This window comes from Ciconia boyciana, chromosome 10 (genome assembly GCF_034638445.1).
Source record: "Ciconia boyciana chromosome 10, ASM3463844v1, whole genome shotgun sequence".
NCBI lineage: Eukaryota > Metazoa > Chordata > Aves > Ciconiiformes > Ciconiidae > Ciconia > Ciconia boyciana.
The window spans coordinates 44,683,678-44,707,094 of NC_132943.1; the positions used below are offsets into that span (position 1 = coordinate 44,683,678).

At 39.2% G+C, this 23,417-nt stretch overlaps 1 protein-coding gene across 3 annotated transcripts in view; it reads left to right on the top strand.

Annotated features, from left to right (window-relative positions):
* The window catches only part of DIP2A (disco interacting protein 2 homolog A), a 131,058-nt gene that overhangs the window by 62,986 nt on the left and 44,655 nt on the right, over positions 1 to 23,417 (top strand). For all 3 annotated transcript variants that reach the window (XM_072874149.1, XM_072874148.1, XM_072874150.1), the window contains 10 exons: positions 2,595 to 2,714; positions 8,215 to 8,460; positions 14,883 to 15,011; positions 15,831 to 15,950; positions 17,894 to 18,091; positions 19,739 to 19,830; positions 20,079 to 20,189; positions 20,974 to 21,097; positions 21,370 to 21,479; positions 21,889 to 21,991. In XM_072874149.1, the coding sequence (XP_072730250.1) occupies positions 2,595 to 2,714; positions 8,215 to 8,460; positions 14,883 to 15,011; positions 15,831 to 15,950; positions 17,894 to 18,091; positions 19,739 to 19,830; positions 20,079 to 20,189; positions 20,974 to 21,097; positions 21,370 to 21,479; positions 21,889 to 21,991 (1,353 nt within the window). The remainder of the gene's footprint in view (positions 1 to 2,594; positions 2,715 to 8,214; positions 8,461 to 14,882; positions 15,012 to 15,830; positions 15,951 to 17,893; positions 18,092 to 19,738; positions 19,831 to 20,078; positions 20,190 to 20,973; positions 21,098 to 21,369; positions 21,480 to 21,888; positions 21,992 to 23,417) is intronic.

Sequence of the window (23,417 nt, forward strand, 5' to 3'; positions counted from 1 at the left end):
CTTGGTGTGAAGGACAGCAGCAAAAATCTAGCAGTATAAAAAAAAAAAAAACTTCTCTCAAAAGATAGAGGTTTAAGAAGTTATTTTTTTAGTAGTATTATTATTATTTTCCCCCATAACAGCGTCATCCTGGCACCTCACAGGTTAGTTGCACAAAAAGTTATTATCTGAGACAAGCATCTACCTAGTACATTCCTAAGTCTTGTAAGAACACACAGGTGGTATAGTATATTTGCATATATATATTTTAAATACAGCACTGAACAGATTATCTGGGGTGAGCTGCAGACTTGAAAAGTGACGTTGTTACTGCAAAGAACTAGGTAGTGTCTGGGACCATACGCACAGGGCTTATTTTGTTTTTTCTGATCCATTTGGCCAGGCTGAAGGAAACAGTTTGTCATTTGGACCTGTGACTAAGAAAAGCAGCTTCCTGATTTTTGGTTAAGAGTGGATTGGGTTTTTTTCTGGCGTTTCTCTTAAAGGCACTGTGCTCTTCCAGTACTGGGGTTTTAACTTGCTTCTCTCGTGGTGCCTCTTTGATCTCATGTATTGCAGTAAATCATGCTGTGTAGTCAGGGACCAAAAGTTAGATGCCTGAAGTACATGTTGTGAATATGCTTTGGTGCAGGGGGCGTTTTTACATGTGGAAATGGAACAGTTTTCATCTAACATAGGAAAAGATGTCAGATTAAGCTATGGTGATTTTTGTCTGATTTACTTAAGAAGTTGTGAAAGAAAGTCATCTGCCAATATCTGTCATTGGACTTGGTTAGAAATATATTGCATGAAACATCCTCTGGCGAGGTCATGCTTCTGAGCTTATGGGCAGCATTTGTAAACTGTTTCTTAAATGGAGAATTGAATAGTTGTTCCCCAAGTGTGAGGTGCTTATCCACTGCATTGGGACATAGCTGCCTTTGGAAAGTGTTTGGTGCCAAGGCTTCCTACAGGTTCACATCGATGTGCTGTGCTTTGCTGTTTTGTAGCCTTTTATTCTCTGGGATGCTCAAAAATCTCTTCTGATTTTTGTTAAAATATATACTGATTAGCTTTCCCCCGAACTATCTCTTGCTTTGTCAAAGTTAACTGGAATTGATCAGCATATTTAAAATAAATTAGGAAGAACCTCGTGCTGAGCATGACCAAAGCAGGTTCAGGACTAGTACCAGAAATGGTACCTTTTTTTTTAAAAAAAAGGTACTGTAAAATATGGAGCTTTACATGTAGTCGTCATCAAGGTTAATCCCTATAGGTACGGGGTAGAGAAATTACTTTTTTAAAAAAAAAAAAAAAAAAGTAAGTTGTGTAAGTGTATGTATGTCACATGTCTGAGTTGCATACCTACAAGTCTATCAACCTGTTATGTATTTGCAGCCCTGGATGGATACTTAATGAAATAATACCTTTTTTTTTTTTTTCAAATTGAACAGTTTCATTCTGCAATTCTTGTATAGCAGCTTCCACGTAAAAGAAATGTGGTACAACAAAAGCATAATCATAATACTTGCTTTTGGGCCCTTTGTAGCTATGTGTAAGCGTATGCATGTTGTACTTGTTTTTCATGAGTTTGAATCTTAGGTCGTAAGTTAAAGTGTATTTTTGGTCTGCCTTGTTTCTCCTTGACATCTGTTCACTTCTCATGAATTTTCTTTCTACATAAGTTTTAGCTTTTGATACCATTGAAATATATATGTCAAAGAGAAAAATCTGCTGAAGGCAATTTAGAATTACTTGAATACATTAAATTTTATCTGCAGTGTGGTCTTGATTGAACACTAAATTCCTCTTTGATCTCAGTTTTGGCTTAAAAATAAGAAAAGTTAAAAAATACCCCATGAGTATATTAGGGTAATTTTTGGTTTCAGGACAATGAAAACACTTTGTGTCTCTTCTCTAATTCTTCATATACATTGTAGCTCTTCTTTCTGTTTTTTATTACTTGCATTCTTTTGTGAGACCTTCAAGTATACTTTTTTCACTTCTTTTCCCATTGTGGATTTTGAAGGGTGAAGAGCCCAGTGCTCTTGCCAGTTTACAGTATCTGCATTGAAATTTCCCCCCAGAATGAAAATAAATCATAGCTCAGAACTAAGGTGCTAGGTATTCTGTAACTTCAGTATTGATTCTCAGGTTGTTCTTCCTAAATGATATTTGCAAAACCTTTTCAAGCTGATTTCATGAGGAAAATATGTCAACTTGACCCTGCTTATATCTTCCCTGAACTTCTGAAACCATTGCTTCTGATCTGAATTTGAGTGGGAGGCAGATGTATTTATTCAGTCCTACTAAACACCGTTGAAGGAGAAACAAGATAGAGTTGTCACAGCTTCAGAATTGAAAACCATGTTACTGTAGTTCAGCTTTGGACCTTTCTGCTCTCCAAGAAGTGCTGCTTCCTCTGAAGCTGAGAACCTGCTCCCTTCTGCAAGCGAAGCAATTGGGCTAAACGGGACTAAAGCCATAAGGGCCATCATGTGCAATTCAGCCTTTGGATTTGAGCTGTAAAAGATGGCACTGATGCTTTCTATGTTTTTAGACAGAAATAAAGATTAAACTTAATCTCTTAACCTTTTTTTTTGTTTCCGACATAGATGTCCACACCGAAGCAGTACAAGCAGCGCTCGCAAAATACAAAGAGAGAAAAATGCCCATGCCTTCAAAAAGACGGTCTGTTCTTGTGCACTCTTCGGTAGAAACGTACACACCTCCAGGTATCTATTGAGTTAACATATGTAAATCTTGCCAGGTGAACGTGATAGCAAAATATAAAGAGCAAATGCTATGTTCTGCTAAGTTGTAAGTATGTTGCAATAAACTTCTATATTCATGGCTGTATTTCCTGATAATTGGGTGCTGGTTGGATTTGTTCTTTGTCTTTCCTCAAGATTTTTAGTGTCGCATCTAGAGGTACTGTAGCTGCTAAAGGTACGCTTGAAAGCAGTAATAGAGTGAGCAGTTGCCCTTTATGCATTAAGTATTTTCTCTTATGTAATGTCTTGCTTGGAAGGAGATAATCTTGGCAAGCATGTCAGAGCTGTAAATACCTTATTTCATGTTGCATAAGACTTTTTTTTTAAGAGCTGAAGAAAATGCCAGAGCATTAAGTTGCTGCATTAGCTTGCAGAACACTCATCAGATAGTTTCAGCTGAGCAATTTAAAACATTCAGAAAATCATATGCTATAATTGTTCAGATTGTTTAGGTCAGAACATTTGCTTTAAATTTTTTTTTTTAGGGAGGAAAAAAAAGGTAATCTTCCTGTTGTGTCACAATGAATTCTCTTGATGTTAAGAGAATCTTTCTCCAGATAACATGTTGTGCTAGCAAGCCAAGTGTTTTGGGGCCAGTGTCTTGTATACGAAGAAGAGGAGTTTCCCAGAGCTCTTAAGTTTTGAATGATGTGCTCTTGTCTTTTCTAATGTGGCCCGGGAACGGAGGAACACTGACCTCTAGTGCCCTTCTCCATCAATTCTATTTCTTATCCCCTTACTGTAAAAGAGCAGGTCTGCAGTGCTGCGCTCTTGCTTCCTGGGCTATATTTCTTCTTTCTGTTCTTCCCATTGAAAAGAAATTCCACTTTTCTTTGCTAGTCACACACTTTTGTATATCGTTTTTGTGGGTTCTCTGGTTATTTCATTAGTTAATAAATAATAAGCTTCTTCTGTAGTCTTATATATGGTCTGTCTTCACCCTTACGTTTTTGCCTACGAGATATGTGAAGGTATCATGCATTTTGATTAGCGTATTCTTCTAGTACTCGTATACTCAGAAGCCCATGAGGGCAGCTGTTGCAGCAGGGTGGTTATCATGCTCTTGAGTTTTCTTGCATGCACATTGGTTTTGTATGTGAAAGTTGTCATGAATTGCATAAAGTGAAATCCTGGAGAAAATGAATGTATAGCGACCATCTGTATACTGAGGCTTTGGGAGGGAGGCCCTGAGGTTTCTCTTTATAGCTCTTCAAAGCAATATTTCTTCTCACTCTCCAAAATAAACTCTGACAGAACAGACAGTGGTGCATTTCACATAGCATCACTCTGTCCTTTTCTCTCATTCCCCTAGTGTGACAAGTCACTATGTGCTTGGCATGAGGTATATCACGACAAGAAAAGAACGTGCCACTGTTCTGCCTAAGATTTGGTGTACGAAAAATAGCTGGGATCCAGAAGCTCTGCTGAGAGCAGAGGGCAGCTAGGCTTTCCTGTCTCCCGTAGCATTTAAAACTAGAAGGAATCTCCTTGCAGTTTTTTTGAGAACACCAAAATATCATTCTCTTTTGAATACCTTTGGGACAGATTTGAAGCAGTGTCTCTGCGGTTACTCCTGTGCCCGCTCTGCCTGAGGTCAGGGCTCTGCATGCTGCTCTGAAGGAGCAAGTCTTGGGGGCGGGGGGTTGAGAGACTCTATAAAAAAAAAATTGAGATGCTGTGGGTAAATGCTAGGTTACGTGATAAAAGATGGTCTTTGTGGGAGCACAGAGAGTGGCAGGCGGGGGAACCCAAGTAATACCCTGCCCCAGCTACGCCTATCCCAGGAGCCATCAGCCTGTCACAGACCCGTCTCTACAAGCCCAGAGGAGCACGGGGAACAACAGCAGGCGGGAACCCAAGTTAAGGACTCGGGAGAAGGGTCACCCTGTCCAGGCCCCTCCCAGGGTGTCCCTGGAGAGCCTCAGTCCTCCTGCCCAGGCATGAAGCCCGTCAAGACTAGTCAACACGAGAGCACCTTCTGGACTGAGGGGGGATGCCACGGAGGGGTATGGGACACATTATGGGAGGCAGGGCAAAAGTATTTTGGGACTGCATGAGACTTGTTATGGGATGTTTAGGTGAGGAACCACAGAAAGGGAAAGGGGTAGATTTAGGTGATTTGGGGAGGCACAAGAGTGGGGAAAATAGCGGGGTAAGGGGATAAAAAGGGCTGGTCATGTACGAATGGTACAGTTCCCTGGCCATGCCCTGCACCTGTTCTGCAGCCTGTCCTCTCCTCCTGTCATACTCCATTCCTAACACCTCTCCTGGCTGAGGGACTCTGTTCTGTGTGCATGGGGTGGCTGAGCCATCAGTCTATACAAACAAATGGAGTGGGACTGCAGCCTCGAGCTTGTACGTCCAGGTGCCAGCAACTGGGGAGACTGCGATCCAGGGACAGCGACTCGTCAGACTGAGTGTCTGAGCCCAGCTGCTGGAGAGATCCACGTTGTACGTGTGCGTGCATGTATGACCTCCATCCTGCTCAGCCAGAGGGGAGCAGGATGAGGCCACGGGATCTGCCCGTGTTTGAGTGTTTTTGTGTGTTTGTGCTGCTGGAGAGTGTCATCTTCTAACATGCCTGCCCAAGTCATTAGCAGAGAAGACAAGTATACTTGCACTGGGCTTTACCAGGATACAGAAGCACCCTAACTAATACATTCTGAAAGAAGAGTTAAGTGTCTCTGGGATCTGTCGTGCTGCTCCTAAGAGAAGATGACTTGTTTTGACATACCTTTATCTGTCTATAAGAGAATGGGCCACTGTATCATAGGAGATCAGGCCATTCAAAAATATTCTGAGGACTTGCTTCAGCTATATCAGTTCACAAAAATAATTGTCTTTTTATGGGCCTGCCTTTATTTGCAAAGTTAGCTCAGCAGGAAAGATTTGAAATTGCAGAGAACCTGAGTAGTGCTGAAGCTTCTAGTTTTGTTGTCTTGAGCCATTAAACCACTGCCTTAAAATCTTTTTATTGGCAGAAGTTAATGCAATTAAAACCAGGCTTTCTTAATAACTGAAATTTTGTTACAAAAGTTACCGTCAGTCACCAGGAAGGAAGCATCGGATTCTAGTCACAACATGAAGTTCAAAACCAACTCCTGACCGGCAGTAATCGAACTGCTTTCATCAGTCCTTCCAAAAATTTTAATGTACTTTTGTTTTCATCCCATCGAGTCTCTCATCCTTCCCGTACGGATTTCACGTGATGAGAACTTGAGCTGTAGTCTTGATGCAAGTTTCATCCAAAGGGTGGTGGTTTCTGTGGCTATCTTGGGTCAGCTCCCAGCCAGGAAGAGCTGCAAGCCAAGTACATAGCATTCTGCTCACAGCATACCGTGAACCGCTAATTAACTCTTGCAACTGCCACAGAGCTAGTTACTGATGTTACCTTGCTATTTTTCTGTTGTAATTATGTTTTGATATTAGAAGGTTTTTGGATTTAGAATTAGAATTAGAATGTTATGGATCCTTCGTTTTTATACACAGTTAATATTTTACATTTAAAGTGGTTTTTTTTTCCCCCTCCACTGATGTAAGACATCTGAAAGCTTAGAAATTTTTGGGAGACTTCATTAAACTTGTATCTGGACGAAGAGATACTATCAGAGTATGCACTCTTTGAGAAACCTGTTTTTTCTGTAGTTTCATTTCTTACTCTGAAGTGACAGTAGATTGCAAATGTGGTTTGTTTTTGTTTTTTTCCCAAAACCTGACTGTTTGTAATCCTATCTTGTTACATATTCCTGGAATTGTTTATTTTTGCTTTCTGCCTAAAAGAAAGGGAAGGTTGCAAGCACTAAGGGGCAGGTTTGGCTCCTCTCCAGGAGCAGATGGAGTCAGCAGCCAAAAACTACAACTGTGGCAGTAGACCAGAAATACCATACGAGGCATGGACCCAGGAATGGTGATCCACCACAGAAGCTGTGTCTTCTCAAAGATCAATTGTTTGCCTATTTTCATTCAAAATTGTCATGTTTGACTAGGGGATGGTCAAGTAATGAGGGATCTGCGATTTTAACTTTGAAAATGCCATTGAGTTCAACAGACTTCTCATGAAATGACTTCTAATTTTTGTGGTTTTAGACTCAAGAGCAATTATTCTGAAGCTATTGGAAATGCCCGTATTCTTGAAAAGCAGAAAGTTAAACACCTGCTAACGGAAATTTGTTGCCAAAGATGAGGAAAAGATTTTTAATGTGGCTTCCACAAAATTTATATAGAATTGTATGTAGCTGAACAGTTACATGTTCACAGGATTAAAAAAAAAAAAAAAAGCCAAAATTAAGGTTGCAGAATTTCTGAGGTAACCCACCCCACTATCAGCCAGGATTTCCATGTCTGGAAAGGACTCCAGAGTATTGTAATGGACACCCTGTCTTTTTCAGAAGCCATTTTTCAGCTCCTGATGACTTCTTAATTGGTCTGGCCGTTGTGTGTGACTTAAAACTGCTCTTCACAAACTGACTTGATGTGAACTTTATCAGTATATGGGCAATGCATTGTTTTAGGAGTTTTCCTTTAATTACCCAGGGGAGAGGTGGGGCAGGGGGGGCATACAGAGAGAGGATCAAGTTCTTAAAATACAGCAATCTCTTTAGGAAGGCAAGTTTCTTTTTTGTAACAAAAGTTTCTATTTTTCACTCAAAATCAACAGAGATGTATTTTCTTGATATTTAGAAAGACCTTTTTATTTGTTATTGTGTGGATAATAAATGTGGAAACATTGAGTGCCAAAGGGAAACTTCTGGAAAGCTGTAAATAACTGAATGGTAAAATAGGAGCCTTTATCAGACTTCTAAGAGCAACAAATATACATCTAGAATGAAAAGATGCTTTGCTAAGCATTTCGATGTAGTGCTCGTTAATACCAGTTTATGTGGTTAAAATACATGCTTTTAAATTCCTTTTAATTATTCTTAGATTAATGAAATTAGTCTTTCATTGAACTTTATAGCACTGTGCTTTTTTTAGTAATTAGTTCTCAAAAAAAATTTGTCAAAAGAATCAAAAAGTGAAGAATTTCCCTTCCAAAAATAAAAAGAAAATACCCAACAAAAAATGTAATGGAATTTATTCAGGTGGGATGAGATCCAATTTACCTGTTCAGCACAGAAATGTTCTTTCAGTGGAATAGGTATGGTATGCTCACTGAGAATGGTTAGTGAATGTACTAGGTACCTTAGGTAGAAGCCTTTTTTGAGTCTTAATGTCATTCCAAATACAGGAGGTAAACGAAACTTTGCTCCAAGTGTATTCTAGCTATAATGTGTAGAAGTTGTTGCATTAACCTAAAAAATGGCAATGAGCAGAATTTGTGCATGTGAATATACCATTTGCTTAATACACGCATCTCGTGTAGCACATGAGACTGCTACGCGAAGAACATGGAAAAACTTCATGTTCCCGTCTGTTGGGTCATTCCCACATTACATGCCTGTCATCGTTATTTTAATCACAGACACATCGTCAGCATCAGAAGATGAGGGCTCGTTACGTCGGCAAGGGCGGATCACCTCCACTCCGTTCCAGAGCCATTCCAACGTAGAGCCCTGGCTTAACCGGGTTATTCAGGGCTCCTCCACCTCATCCTCTGCATCCTCCACCTCATCTCATCCAGGAGGGAAACCTGCTGCTGCTTCCAATACTGCTACTGCCACCGCTGCTGCCACTGTGCTTGCAGATCTCATGGCACACACCCAGCTAGGTCAGTAAAGAACTGCCTGTGTGGTTGGAATAAAATCAAATTAAAAATCCCAAAGCAGGGCTAAACACAAAAGTCTTCGACAGAAGATATCTATAAATAGCCTTAAAATGTACAATCCACAGACCAGGTATGTATGACATATATGTATTTAACTTAAACAAAAGCAGTTGTTCATGAGATCTGAACATCCATTCTTCTTGGTAAAATGCTTGATTTATCAAGAAACTAAGGTTCAGTTTTACTGGATTCAAAAGCAGAATTTCAAAGGGATCATATTTTTGGTGCATGCTTTCCGATCTGCATGTATTTACCTGAGACCATATCAGGTTATGAATTTCAAATGTGACTGAATCGGTAAACACCCAAAAGACTAGAAAAACATCCAGAATCTTTTGGAAAGTTATGAAATCAGAGGTACTGACAAAGCTAGATTTGAAGCTGAAATGTCTTTTTTTTTTTTTTTTTTTTTCCTTTAATTAAAATTTAGGTCATTATTAGTCCTTTATTGAGAAACTAGAGTGAAAATGTAGAAGTACTGGTAAGCCAAAATGTAAATGTGAGTTTTGTCTCAATCTCTGTAGCGCTGAAGGTCCAGAACTTCAGGTTACTTTTTTTGTCCTAAAATGCAGAGCACTAGTCTTGGCTTTTGGGCTTTTGGAAGATTTGGTAGGGAGGGAGAAAGGCAGTCTCTTCCACCAAGGAAATTATTTTTACAACGTTTTGTATGCTGTAGTGAATATTGATAATGTATTTATGTGCGTGCAACAGGTCCACGCTAATGTTAAATGATGGGAAAGGACCTAGAGGAGAAAAACTAACTACCAAAGTAATTTAGAAAAATGAAACGAAGAATGATGTTTGTATTGCACCTGTGGGCTACAGCATGAAGTTCTTGTGTTTCTAGTAATATACAATAGGCATCGCGTATATTGTTCCTGGACATTTCAGGTTTTGGCAGTTTTAGTGCTCTGCTTACCTGACTCTGTTTATCTGTGACTGTATGCCTACATACGCTATACAGACAGTTTTTTCTAATTCATTACAGAGAACAGGTTAGGTCAGATGAGGAAAACACATTGAAATGCTTTAGATTTAAACTGCGTATACAGGCTTCTGTGTGCTTGGAGGTGTCAATTGACACGATAATTTAAGGCACAAGTATATTTTGCAAATACCCGTTTCATTTAGCTGGTCTAGCTCTTACCTTCACATTTTGTTGAATGGGGATCTCATTATTGTGGAAGCTAAGTATGGAGAGGAGTTCTGATGTCTAAGCTTTTACAAGGCAAAACTTTTTTCCCCAAGCCTGCTTAGTGCTATTGTCTTAGAAAGCTTCTGCATGCTGAAATGTTGGGGTTTGGTTTGTGTTTTACAAAGTTATGGGCAGCAATTGGCTTTGTTCATTTTTCTGCACTTCATCAGTACTTCATCTGTAAATGTAGTTAGAAAGATTTGCACATACCCACCTTGTTGCCTTTAAAGACATCTAAATTTTCATCTTCACATTTCCAAGCTTATTTATAATAAGAAATTTGCCTTTTTATTTATTTTTTTTTACTTAGTGGATGTAAGAAAGATGGAATATGTCTACGCCTTGCTTTAAGGCCATTCTGGATTTCACATTGTGGATTTATAGGAATAATGTTTAACTCCTTAAAATTAACAAATAAACTTGGAAGGTTAGCCATAATTGTAAGTGTGATTGATGAAATTCTTAATATAGCTGTAAAAACTTGCAAGATATGAAAAATGTAACATGGCATCCTGTTATGTCTAATATCTCGGGCCATATAAATACATATCAAATTTCACAACTAGTTTCTTAAGACCTATCCAGCAGGACTATTTAATCATCAAAATTGTATGCAAAATCAAGGCCTTTTTAACAGTTCAAAGTCCAGCATTTAAGTAGCTAAATGTTGCAGTGGAGTAGTTTGAAATTTCATTAATGGGAAATAAATATGCAATTATAGTATCTATCAGGAAGGAAGCTCAAAGATCATTAAGAGCTGATCTACTAAAAATATTTAGAAAGGTAAAATTTCCAGTGCCTTTGACAAAAAATTAAATGTCCTTTTGCAGAAGAATAATCTTCCTCATTTCTGAAATGCTTGCCATATTCCATCAATTTTCATTTCTAGCTTGGTAACATTCATGCATGTCCAATAACAATTCAGTTGTGACATTTTTCATGTTAAAATAATTCATCAGCAAGTTTGTCTACAGTCTTCCTTGGTCACAAGACTATGAAAACTTGCTCAGTTCTTACATTGTAAACTTCTTTGGTTATCGCTAAATACTGGTATACTTTCACAAAAGACCCCTTTGATTTGTCCTAGAGCATAAAAGAAGAGTTTGTTTATTTCTCAGTTAGTGTGCTGACATCAGCAATATAAAAGGCATCTTACATATTTTAAATACTATGCCTTACTAAAATACTCTGTATTTTGACTATGTACTGAATAACTATTCACAATTTTGATATGCTGGAGAATTTAAATTTAGCAGATTGTTCCCTTGCAGCTCATCTTCTCCAGCTTGCACTTTTAATGATGAGATCATACTAAATTCCCAAGCAATAGACTGGAGTGTTGGAAGTGCAAGGTTACAGTATTTAATAAAGTCAGATAGGAATATGCATTATTTTTAAGCTGTTTGTCTTTCACCTATAAAAGCAAGGACAACATCTACATGTTGTTCTGGGGGCTTTTTTTCTTTTATTGTAATATTTTCTTTAAAAAGAATAAGGCTAGCCATGTGTCTAGGTTTTATTCAAGGTCACCATTGCAACTGTGGAGTATTTCCCAACTTAGCTCTTGTAGAGTAACTGGGGAAGTAGATTATCATGATATTTGACCCACTATCTATTTATTGAAAGACTTAAAAGTAGAACTCCTTTTCTTAAGGGGATGCAGGGCTATAAGAGTTAGTGTTTTGAATGCTGTGGCTCTGTAAGCAGTTTTACAGGAGTTGTGAGACTGAAGTGTGTTAGAAACAGTTTCAGAGGGTTTATTGAAGAGGAAATGCAAGAATGAAGTAGTGGCTTGTGGATCCTATTTCGTGTTCTGGCTGGGTTGGTGCGCTCTTTTTTTGTTTTATTGTTCCAATACAATTTAATAAACTTCTTTTAAATGTCCATTTTGGTTGAGTGGTTTCCTAGAGACAAAACAAGCATACACAGCCATCTCTAGGTCTAACCCAACTTCCTGCTAGCTAGGGGCTTTTCTAAAGTGTTTGCGTCTTCACCCTGAGATTCCTCTTTAGAGACTACTTTCTCTCCGATGCCTAGCTTTTCATTTTCTGTATCATATCCCGTATGTTCTTTCTTGGGCCACTGCTCCTTTTGCATTTATCTCTGTCTTCTAATCAATATTGGAAAGGTACTTCAGTCTAAATCCAATTAACCTTATTCCTGAAGTCGCAAGTCTGTTCAGACTTTTTTTTTGACTACTCATTGTTTCTCTTTCTCTGCTTTGCCACAGTATCTCTAGACAATACAGACTAATTTTATGGATTCTCATGGGCATATATTAATAAAATGCCTAAATAATTAATGAAGCTAATGTGATTTTTATCTGAGCATAAATCCTGAAAATTGAACTTATTCCTTCTATATGCATGGAAAGAATTTTGCCTTCTCAAGGCAGAACTGGGAGGGAGAGTCAGTTCTCTGCTGTATGTAAGATGAAATAGCTGTGGACAGCAGAGACGTTGTTCATAACGACCCCTGCCATTTCCCTTCTATGGTGAGGGACCTCTGAGATGCTTGTAAGATACGTGAATGCTGTAGATTAGCACCTCCATATGTGGCTATTTTTTGTGCTTGTTTTCAGTTGGGAATGATTGTTAATGGTTTTTCTGTTTCTTTTCTGAGCATTCTCATTTCTTCTGTGATTTCTTTGAGCTGTTCCCAAGTACACAGCGCTTCCGTAAATGTTCCCAAATAGCTTCTTCCTTATGTTATTTTCTGAGCATCTAATTGCAGAGCTTTTGTATTTCAAATATCTGCCTCATGCAAGTGGGCGGAAGATTGCTTTTTCCCAGCAGGAATATGCATTGTAAAACCTGCATCCATTCATCATTTCAGCTTCCGACCCATATAGTGAGTGCGCCAAGTCTCACAGCGTGTGTCAGTCTCTCTTGTCCTCTCTCTTGACTGTTATATTTGTACCTATGTGTACATCACTTCAAGTGTATGTTTTGAGTCACCTTAATGTTTAGTGGTGACAACTTCATCTATAGGAATGCCGTTTGGGGGCCTTCCACTGATGAAGCCACACGGCAGGTACATCCCTAACTGTAGTTCTTGCTGGTGTATTCAAGGAGTGGAAGCTTTAGACATTGATAATCACTGCAGGGTCTGTAAGTTGAGACGTATGGACTTGTGGGCTAATACTGCAGTATGGGAACCAGGTACTTTTGACTCTGTGTCCTTTTCTGTGATTAATTTGTATGCTGCGTGAAGTCTGTGTTTTGGGACTTTGGTAAAGCTAAGGAAAAAAACCCAACCAAAAAGCACCTCAAAAAGTATATAGAACACAGTGAGAGTGTTTCAATTTACTCTGAATACATGTGCTTTCTGTACGCCCTGTAAAGTGGTTATATGGATCAACTTTACACATAGTTGTCACCTTTTCTTGTTACTGGTTCTAACTCGGGCATTTGTCAGAGACATGAAGTGATACTTCATCCTTCATGTACCTTACCCACATGAAAGGAATTTGTGGTCCTTGCTTAGTACCCAGCAAGGCAGGTCTCTGCAATACAAAAATTGGCATTGCAGTGATGACTGTGGAAAGTATGGGAATGGATTTGATTTTTTCTTCTGGTGATCCCTCTAAAGCTGCTTAGAGCTGTACTGGTGGCTTGTATGTCAGCGCTGGCAATCTATGAACAGAACTATGAACGCTTGTTACCTTAGTGCTAATCACTTCCTCAGAATGGGTGGAGTAATACATGTTATTTCACAGCACTGCTTAGATCTCCCTATGCTTTGAGATCTTTCTGCAGGATTTGTGGCATGCTGAGGTCCTTCAAGGGGTATCGCTGCAGAGCTGCGTGACCCCGAGCAGTTCCTCCAGCACAGTGCAGCAGCGTGTTCTTAAGCTCTTTCCTGTTGCACTCCTATTCTTAATCATTAGGATTCTGAATATTTCAGGCCTCCAATTCTTGTTTTTCCTTGTTTGAACACTTCTCCCAGATACTGCCATTTCCTAACCTGTGATTCCGTTCAAAACCATTTCGTAATCTAGGTCACAATTTTGGGATGATGATATTCCCTAAGCGTTGTTCTGCAGCACAGAAACGTGGTGCAGTTCCAAGCAAAGCAAGCTTTTGCCTCAAGGTTGTTACAAGGTGGTTCTCAAGCCCCTGTGAGTATGTGAGGATTTGAGAAGTGCCCTGTTTTCCCTATGTAAATATGCATTATAAAAAATTTAAGTATTTATTGCTTGTAGTGCACACCATTAAAATGAAACAGCGTGTCGTGTCTGGCCACAAATGACCACCTCATGCCTCAGAAAACCCTGTGCTAAATTTATCTGTTGTGAGCAGTGTGTGTGTATAATGGTGACATCTACACCACAGGTTTTTTTGAGTGTTACAGGCATTCCAGCTGTTCTCATTGATAGATGCCCCAGTGAAGAGTATACAGTGTCCGTACCACAACATAAACAGGAAGCTTTTACCTACAGTATTGTTGCAAGACTGTTAAAAACAGCTGGTAAGGAAAGCTGCTAAAGGAAAACCATGACTGGTCTTACAAACTGCAGGTGACAGTGTTTTAAGTCAGTGGCTACTTTCCTCTGAGGGAGTCTCTCATCTCCCCATGTCTGTCCTCAAGATGTGTTCAGACCTAAGTGTGCTATCTTTGCCACCTTAAATCTTAATCTGTGTTTCTCAGCAAAAGTCTTCCTCTGAATAGCCTGCAGAACATAGATAAGTGCTTCACATTATCCTGGGGCAAAAGTTGCCTTCTTTCAAACCTTATGCTTTTGTCCCTTTCTCTTCCTATGGGACTTAGACTAGTCATTCCAGTTTTGTGGTGAGATTTTGGGTGCCTGTATTTCTTCTGAGAGATGTGAGACAGGCTTTCCTTGTAGACTTGTGCTGTTTACTCGTAATGAGCCTCCTTGCTTTTACCTTGAAGTGGAGTGACCCACCACTCTCTTTATTTGTTAGAATTTGTTTGGATCCCTTTGAAAGTTAGAATAGCTAGCTCCTCTCCCCCCTGGAGAGACACAGCGGTTCCTTTCAGGGTTCCCTCTGTATCTTAGAAGATTTTGGTTTCAGTTTGATTAGAGAAATCAGAGTTTCATTAAAAACACATGAAAAAACAGCAAGAATGCTGTAAGAAGCAACTTTGGATGTATTGATTCTTAAGATGACTGATGAGCTCCCCTGTCTGTCTTCTATTTCTACAGATAACCACTCTGCACCTCCAGATGTAACCACTGGCCTGGTGGAACATTTACATCATGAGCGTCCACAGGTAGCATCAGTACGAGGAGTTCCCAGAGGCTACAATAGCAGCATTTTGGAAACTGCAGATGGTGATTGTATTATAAACCTCCTACCTTTCAATCTATTGTCCCTTTTTCTGAATAAGCAAATGCATAACAGAGCTTGACGCCCATCGTGTGCCACGTGCCTGCCCCCTCCAAAGCTTTGCAGTAGTATGATGTACCTGTCAGTCTGCCACAGGAGAGGAAACTGTACTGCGTTTCCCGTGTTCTGCTGGTGGGAGCCCTGTCCCCATTTCTGTATATTTCTATAGTAAAAGGCAATGTAAGCCCCTGAGTCTCACATTTTAATTTTATATTGCCTCAGAGGTTTAAATTTCAATACATATAAACAAACATACACATTTATATTTAATTTAAAATAAATATATCGCATATACAAATGAAAATCAGCATTCGACATGGTTTTGTGTTGTGATTATTTTTTACTAGCCCTGTAAAATATTGAAAGATTCCCTTATTTTTTCCAAGCATTCTCAGGCTTTCAGAACTGAATAAATGTTAAGATGTAGCAAATACCTAGACTCTTGAAGAAAAGAACGTTCTTCAGGTTTTTATTGGAATCTCATGAAGGAGTCAGCAGTTTGAAAAGCTAAATTTAAGTGTGAGAAGGTGTAGCCTCCCTAGCCAGGTAGCTAGGGAACAGCATTGTTTTAAAACAAATAAATCCATGGTTGAAACTGTTACTGATTAAAGCTGTTTTTTTTCCAAACAAGCTGCTCACCTTGAATGACTCTTCACCTGAAAGCTGCACTGAGCTTCGAGTGATGTTGTCAGCAATGTGGCAGCATGTGTTTTAATGTATGTTTATTAATATATGGTAAGTAATAAATCTTTTCTGTTTGGCAGGTGTACCAGTGAATAGCAGAGTGTCCTCTAAAATCCAGCAGCTTCTAAATACCTTGAAAAGACCAAAGCGCCCACCTTTGAAAGAGTTTTTTGTTGATGATTTTGAAGAACTGCTAGAAGGTTAATTTTCTTTCAAATAAATTTTTCACTCTGTGTAAGCGGTTCACAAAGAACTGATACATCTCAGCAAGTGTTTTCTTTTTCTCTTCATAATAGAAAACAAATCATGGTAGAGTTGTTTCATTGGAGAGAGAAAGGTCATATGCTATCACAAGTGAAACATAAGCTTCAACTCAAGCCTCCTACTCAGTGTACTTGTTCTCTGCCCTCCTCCCTCACTTTGGAAACTCTTCTGGTTCAGCCCAGTTTGGACCAGTGTGATGAGCTAGTGAATACTAAAGACAGTGATTTATAGATATTTGGAGAAATTCTGTTCACATCTTTGTCAAGAACTTCATTGGTGCATCCAGAAATTTTCATGTTTGGTGATGGTCCCACCATCGCTTTTTGCCTCGGAGATTCTAAACTCTGCCCTATGGTAATCAGCGAATTTATAGAGGCTACTCTTTGGAGTAAGTCAGGGCATAGCCTAAGTATAACTGATGGTGCAGTGGACCTCTGGAAGCCTCTGATCAACCTCCTGTTCAAAGCAGGTCTGACTATATCAGGCTGCTCAGGGCCGTGCCCGATCCAGTTCTGAACATCTCCAAACACGGAGATTCCACGGCCTCTCTGGCTGCTTGCATTCAGGTGCTTGTCTACAAGCACCCCCACATCCTGCTCTGAAAAGCTGCTTTGTAGCTGGTCAGTGCCCAAATACAGTTAGATGAAAAAAGTTACTTGCTAGTAACTGGAATTTATTATGATAATATTGTTTGCATGCATGTTAATATCCTCTTCTTGAAATCCAGAAACTTTCATTATTTTAGAGGTTCAGAGGAATTAAATGCCTTGAGTGCACTGTGCAATATGTCTTGTCTGTGCACTACATGAAAGGATAGTGCTTGTACATGCTCTGCTGAGAAACACTGTTTTCTTCTCTGTATGCATATGTCCAGGCGGAAAGAAAAGCATCTCTAACAAATGTAGAAGTTGCTAGCAATGTGTATCTGCCTTTAAAACCAGCGGCATCAGCTGATTTTGGAGAGTGATTTTTTGTTCTGTTCTCTTAGTCTGAAAGATTAAATGAAAATTTTGTTCTCTGTGACATTTTTGAGCAGCTGCCCATGCTATTTGTTTGATACTTCAAGATATGAAGTGATTGTGGTTCTAGTCTTCCGCTGAGGATTTTTCAGGCAAACTTTTGTTGAGGTGCATGTATGTCATTGTGGAGAGCAGAGGGCATCACTTTGAACTGTTAATTTTAGTTATTGCACAGATTGAGCGTTAGCTAAATCCAGTTATGACTTTGTTTTGCTAACTAAGATCAAGATACTTCACCTTCTTGAGCAGCTTGGGGCAGGATTTTAACAGCAGGCTACTCAGAGACAAATGACATACAAACCCTGCAATGTTCCACAGCTGAGAGACATGATCTGGAAATCAAACAAAATATTCTGTGAGTGGTACAGTTTTAATAGTAGATAATCCATACCAGGAGCATTTAATCTGGCTTTTGGGGTTTTTTTGTGTATTGTTACGGAAGCATAGTGTCATCACCTATTGAGAATTTGGTGCCGCAAAAATAAATGTCCAGTTGTCACTGAAGCCGTTCTCTCTGATGATGCTTCTTGACTTGGTGTAGGCTTTCATTTAAATAGATGTGCAGAACAAACAGCAGAAAATATCATCTTTCCAAAGCAGAGAAAAAGAGTGAACTAGGGATTCAAACTATTCCTGTGGCCAGGTCCTTTGAATAATGCGGACTCGGAACTCCAAAGTGATGGTAATTATTTTTTGTGAAGCCAACAGATGATTAGCATAGCATCATCATAAGGCAGAGGATAAGTTATGATAGCTGTGAGGAAGAGGAAGGTGAGAACGGTTTGTAGATAGTCTATTAAGTGTAACTTGCACATTTTGTAAGGATTGACATTTGCCATTTTACTGTGCTCTGGTTTTAGTGCAACAGCCTGACCCAAATCAACCAAAGCCTGAAGGAAATCAAATGAATGTACTTAAAGGTGAACCCTTAGGCGTGGTAACCAACTGGCCACCTTCTCTGCTGGCTGCCCTGCAGCGCTGGGGAACTACCCAGCCGAAAGCCCCTTGTCTGACGGCATTGGATACGACGGGGAAAGCTATTTATACCCTTACCTACGGTAGGTATTGGTGATAACTGTAAGAAAGAATTAGGCATTCCTTGTGGAGTGAACAATTTGCTTTACTTAAGAGGGACTGACTGTGCTCGTGACAGATGCTTTGAGGTTGCTATTCGAATGCAAATTATGAATTCATTGTGTATGAAAAACAGTTTAAAGAAAGTTAATGAAGGGAAAATGCACATAGTATTGATTCTTTACAAGTGGCTATTTGTAAATTTCAAACAATTGTGGGGTTTTTGCTTAAAAGAACATTAAAAATAACCTGGTGTAAAATAGGAGGAAGAAACAGATGACTAATAACGCACTCTTCAGATTCCCAGAGTAGATACTAAATTTTAGCATGCTCTTGCATATCGTTATAGAGAAGACTTGTACTTCAGGAGCATATTAAGGATGTTATTGTGGGAAGTGAAACTTGCCTGTATCAATGAACTAGAAGTATTACAGTAAATGCATTTTTTCAGCAGGTAACTGTGTCCCCTAGGACAGTTAACTGCAGCATTTCATTGTATAGTGTGTTAGAATGTTAAAACTCCTTGTTTGCATTCTTACAGATGAAGTATGCTTACAGGAAATGTAACTGAGCAGCTGCATTTAGTTTCATTACTTTGCAGTGGAGCTTTGAGAATTGTTTAGAATATCATGTTTAGTTTTACATTTAAAAAAAAGAAAGGAAAAGAAAAACTAAAAAGAAGTCAGCCTCTAAATTGTACTTGGACTCTCTGCCAACTGTGTATGAAGAAACTATCAAGAACTGGCCATTTGATGTACTTGAGTCCTGTGTAACTTTTTTTTGTATAACTGGAAATTACACAGAAAAAAACCTGTTGAATTGAAGAAGTTTGAGACTGACAAACACAAAATAACTGATGGTTGCTATGTGGTTTGAAGGGATTGAGTGTGGGTGTCAGTCCATGATAAAGACCCTGTACTAGAAAGCTGAGTTCCAGGTGCATGCTGTTTGCCACGGCATGCTTCTTTGGGGGGGTTCTTGCTTTGATTTATCATTGACAGTGGAAAGGTTTTGCTGTTGCTCCATTTTTTATAAACAGGTTTTTTTATCAAAGCTCTTCTTTTTCTTTTTTTTTTTTGGAGGCTACAAATTAAAAATTGATTTTTATATTGTGTCAAAGGAGTAGTTAGATTGTTGTATTTAGTAGCTTGGAATAATTTTTTGTTCTGAATTATTGAGAGCTGTGTAGATCACTACCGAGCACTGAACTGGCATTTCACAGAGCCAGATATGGTGGCATTTATTCCTACCCTTTGTTTCTTAAATTTCAGTTAATTTTTTGTCCAGTTGAGGATTTTTCTTTTTATCCCAAGCAGTTTGCTTTCTCTAAGAACCCTTAGGAAGGAGTCTTGTGAAGTGCCTTTTGGAAATGCAGTTAGGTTGTATCAACCAGAATACATGTGTGTGTGTACGCATGCACTGAAACATTGGAAGAACTCAGTAGGTTTGTGAGGTGGGATTGCTTTCACAACAGCAGTGTTCGCTTTTCCCCATTTACTTGCTTGTGCCTGTTGACGCTGTTCTACTACAACTCACTTCCCTAGTGCATGTATAAGGCACTGAGATTTACCAATTAAATGTTAACATTTTAGTCTCTGGTTTTTAATTTCTGTGTTATCTTTTTTCTTTAGGCAAGCTGTGGAGTCGAAGCTTGAAGTTAGCATATACCCTGCTAAACAAGCTAACCACTAAGAATGAACCACTGCTGAAGCCTGGAGACCGGGTAGGCTTCTGTTTGAAATGGTCTCTATGGATAAAATAGACAGTGAGGAAAAGCTTTAGCTAAAGAAAGCCTTGTACTACTGTGGCTTATAATAGTGTATTATCACAACATTTAGTATTTCTGTTCCTAGTTTAAATATGAACCTGAACATTGTTGTGAAGATTTTTTTTCCCACAAATAAAAAAGCAGCCCTCCCCCCCCAAATGACGACAAAAAACATTTCTTGTTATTTTAATGTATTTTTGTAGGTAGCTCTCGTATTTCCTAATAGTGATCCAGTTATGTTTATGGTGGCATTTTATGGATGTCTCCTGGCGGAACTTATTCCTGTCCCAATAGAAGTTCCACTAACAAGAAAGGTAGGCAAATACATTCAACATTTTTATGGTTTCATGAATAAATAAAGTGGGTGGGTGTCTAAATCCTGTAGTCCTTATACGGGACTCCTCAGAGCCTGCACTTTTGAAAGCAGTATGGTGCATCCGCTGAACTATTCAGTGCATGTTATATGCTTGGAAAGTGTTTAATATTTAGTTAGGGAAGGGGGGAAATAGTATGAAGCTAATAAGTTAACTATTTTAGGATATGTAACTGTAGGAGTTATTTTAATCCATTATTTTTGAAAAGACATGTGAAAGTATTTCTCAAAATATAACACAGAAATGCTATCTTTTCAGCTCTCATGCTGAGTAATGAGAGCACAGGCAGGGAGAGACACCATAGTTACTGGAAATACCGGTGTAATCCCACACACATTGAGATTATTAAGGAAGAGCTGAAAAGCTACAGGCTCTGCTCTTCAGTGCCTCGGGACTCAGCATCAAACCAGCTCTCTGTTTTACCAGAACTTACAAACATCCCTGATGGGTTCGAGGGGGATGCACAACCATTGCTTTTGATGCTACTTTGCTACCACTGCTTGCCAGATCTACTGCCAAATCTAACTTAGTTGGCACTAAGCAAAACTAAGCCTTTTGAGCGTGGGCTTCAGTCTTGTCTTCCATAAAAGGTCTTATGGGCTAGAAGTTTGTTTTCTCCTAAGGTATAAATTGGCTTAATATTTTCTAAACATGGAAAAGTTACAGTAAACTGTACAAAAGCTTCATTATTTGTTAAGTTTGCTATAACATGGTTTCTCTGTAGGATGCGGGCAGCCAGCAGATTGGATTTCTTTTGGGCAGCTGTGGAGTAACACTAGCTTTAACCACTGATGCCTGTCAAAAAGGCCTTCCTAAAGCTCAGACTGGCGAGGTGGTTACATTCAAAGGTATGTTTTTAAGCTACTCAAATTTCGTTATAGGATAAAGAGCGGGTATATCCATTGTTGCTATTAAACAACAATCTTTGAGTTTGCTTGCATGCTTCTAGCTTACATACAAAGAACTGCCTTCATTGTCAAGACAGTACTTAGTGCTGCTTCTTGCTGCCAAGGGGGGTGATGCTGCAGCTTTTCCTTGCCTCCTGTTGTTATCCCTGAATACTGGGAAAGAAACTGATTTTTGGAACTGTAATGACAATAACTTTTCTTTTTCTTTGAAGGCTGGCCTCGTCTCATTTGGTTTGTGATTGATGGGAAGCATCTGGCAAAACCAACTAAGGACTGGCATCCGCAAGTACGGGATGCCAGTGCTGAGATTGCTTATATTGAGGTGATCCAGTATAATATGCCTAACTTTCGGTTACTCTGTTGTAGTTTGTCACAGCACGTTTTCTTCCTTTAATCACTTGATGCAATAAAAGAGATTACTATAATATTTTAACTGTGGAACAAGAATGTTTCCCTCAAGGTTGCAGGCAAACTGTCATTTGGGTGGTTGTGCTGAGTCAGATTGAAGACTGGGGATAATTGCCATTTTGGGATCCCTGGGACAATTTGTTTAATTGGGCTAGAGAAACAGTCAGATTTCATATGATATTAGTGTATTCTCTGAACATAAATGCATCTTTTATGGTAGCTTTTAAATTTTTTTTACAAAGTTCGCTTCATTTTTATAATAAAATATCCTTACTGTAGATTTTATTGTTAATATAATGCTTGTATAAACTTTCTCTTTTCAGTACAAAACAAGTAAAGAGGGCAGCACAGTGGGCATTACTATATCTCATGCTTCCATGCTGGCACACTGTCATGCATTGACTCAGGCATGTGGTTATTCAGAAGGTAAGTGTAGATAGGTACAACTTTAAAATGATACTCATAGCTTTGAATATTTAGGCAATTTATGTTGCAAAATCATGTTTACTGTCTTAAAAGAGCTTGGTAGCTTTAATTGCAAAGGGAAAGACAAACTTCCTTATTCATGATCAATGTGATATGTGAAGGAAAGTAAGAAGCCACTTGTGAAATCATAATCAATGTGTATTAAAATTTTTGTAACCTAAGATCCTTATCAATTTTATTCAAGGGTTTGGATTTTTCAGTCCTCATAAATTTGTTAGTTGGTGGTAAGAGCTATACTGATTTTCCATCCTTTTGAAAACAGCTTTGCTACCAATCTGTTTTGCCCTCCCTAATGCCTTTTGAATGCACTGGCCACTTTATGAAGTCATATGAAGAGTTATGAGGAGTTAGAGGAGCCCTCCCAGCAGAAATTGAGGGAGCTTGCTTACGCTGATTCTAGAGACCATTTGGGTAGCTTGGATCTCTTTGAAGAGCTTTGGATGCAGCCAGTTCCAGCTGTAGCTGCTGTAACACTGCAGGCTGGTGTGCCATGCAGACAGGCAGGTGTCAGTTGTGCAGCTTCTTATCTCTCAGGAGAAAGAGTTGCAGTTATTGACCAAAGGGAAGGCCTTTGAAGGCCTTTTGAAGTCTTGACTTGAAACCCAGTAATGAACAGGTGAGATGTAATATGCATCACAGTCCTTATAACTCTTCTACTTTGTGATCCCTAGGAGTGTGACACTTGATCCCTGAAAGAGAGGCCTTGATCAAGAAAGTTTGAGAGTTACCATATTAAAAAACACCCTGACTTGCTTGGCTTTGCTGCCCTTGCACCTTTGATGACCCTGCCTGCCTAGATCACAAAGTTCAAAGTCCTAGTGCAAGTCGTCTCGCCCAATTACTTGAACTGGGTCTGTGATTCTAGATAGCACATTTGAGGGCATGAGCAGATTGCTAAGAGTTGCTAACTGTCCTTTCTTGCACATTTTTTTTTTCCTTCCTCCTTTGGGCAACTGTTTTACACCTGTAGTGCTCCAAAGTCCACACAAGTAGTATGATAGGGTAAAAGGCGTTTTCACAGTCAGATATCTGTACTCTTTGTACTTATTGTCAAAGAGGATCCTTTCCCATTTCATTTCGGGACATCCCATCACAGCTGCCAACTACAAGAACTGTGCTGGGAGAGGGGAGGGTGCACCCAGCTTGTAGGTAAAGGATTGTACAGCTGTTCCTGAATCCTGAAAGGGTGATGGCAACCAATTACGGATCAAAGGGGTCTACGCATCTTAATTTTCGGACAAATGTGGAGTAGTGTTGCTACCCATTAACATTTCAGATCTTCACAGATGGTACTGAATTCTCTTGTCCTCTTGTATGTTCATTTTTCAAATTTCTATCACCACATGCTAGAGATGCTGTCACAAGA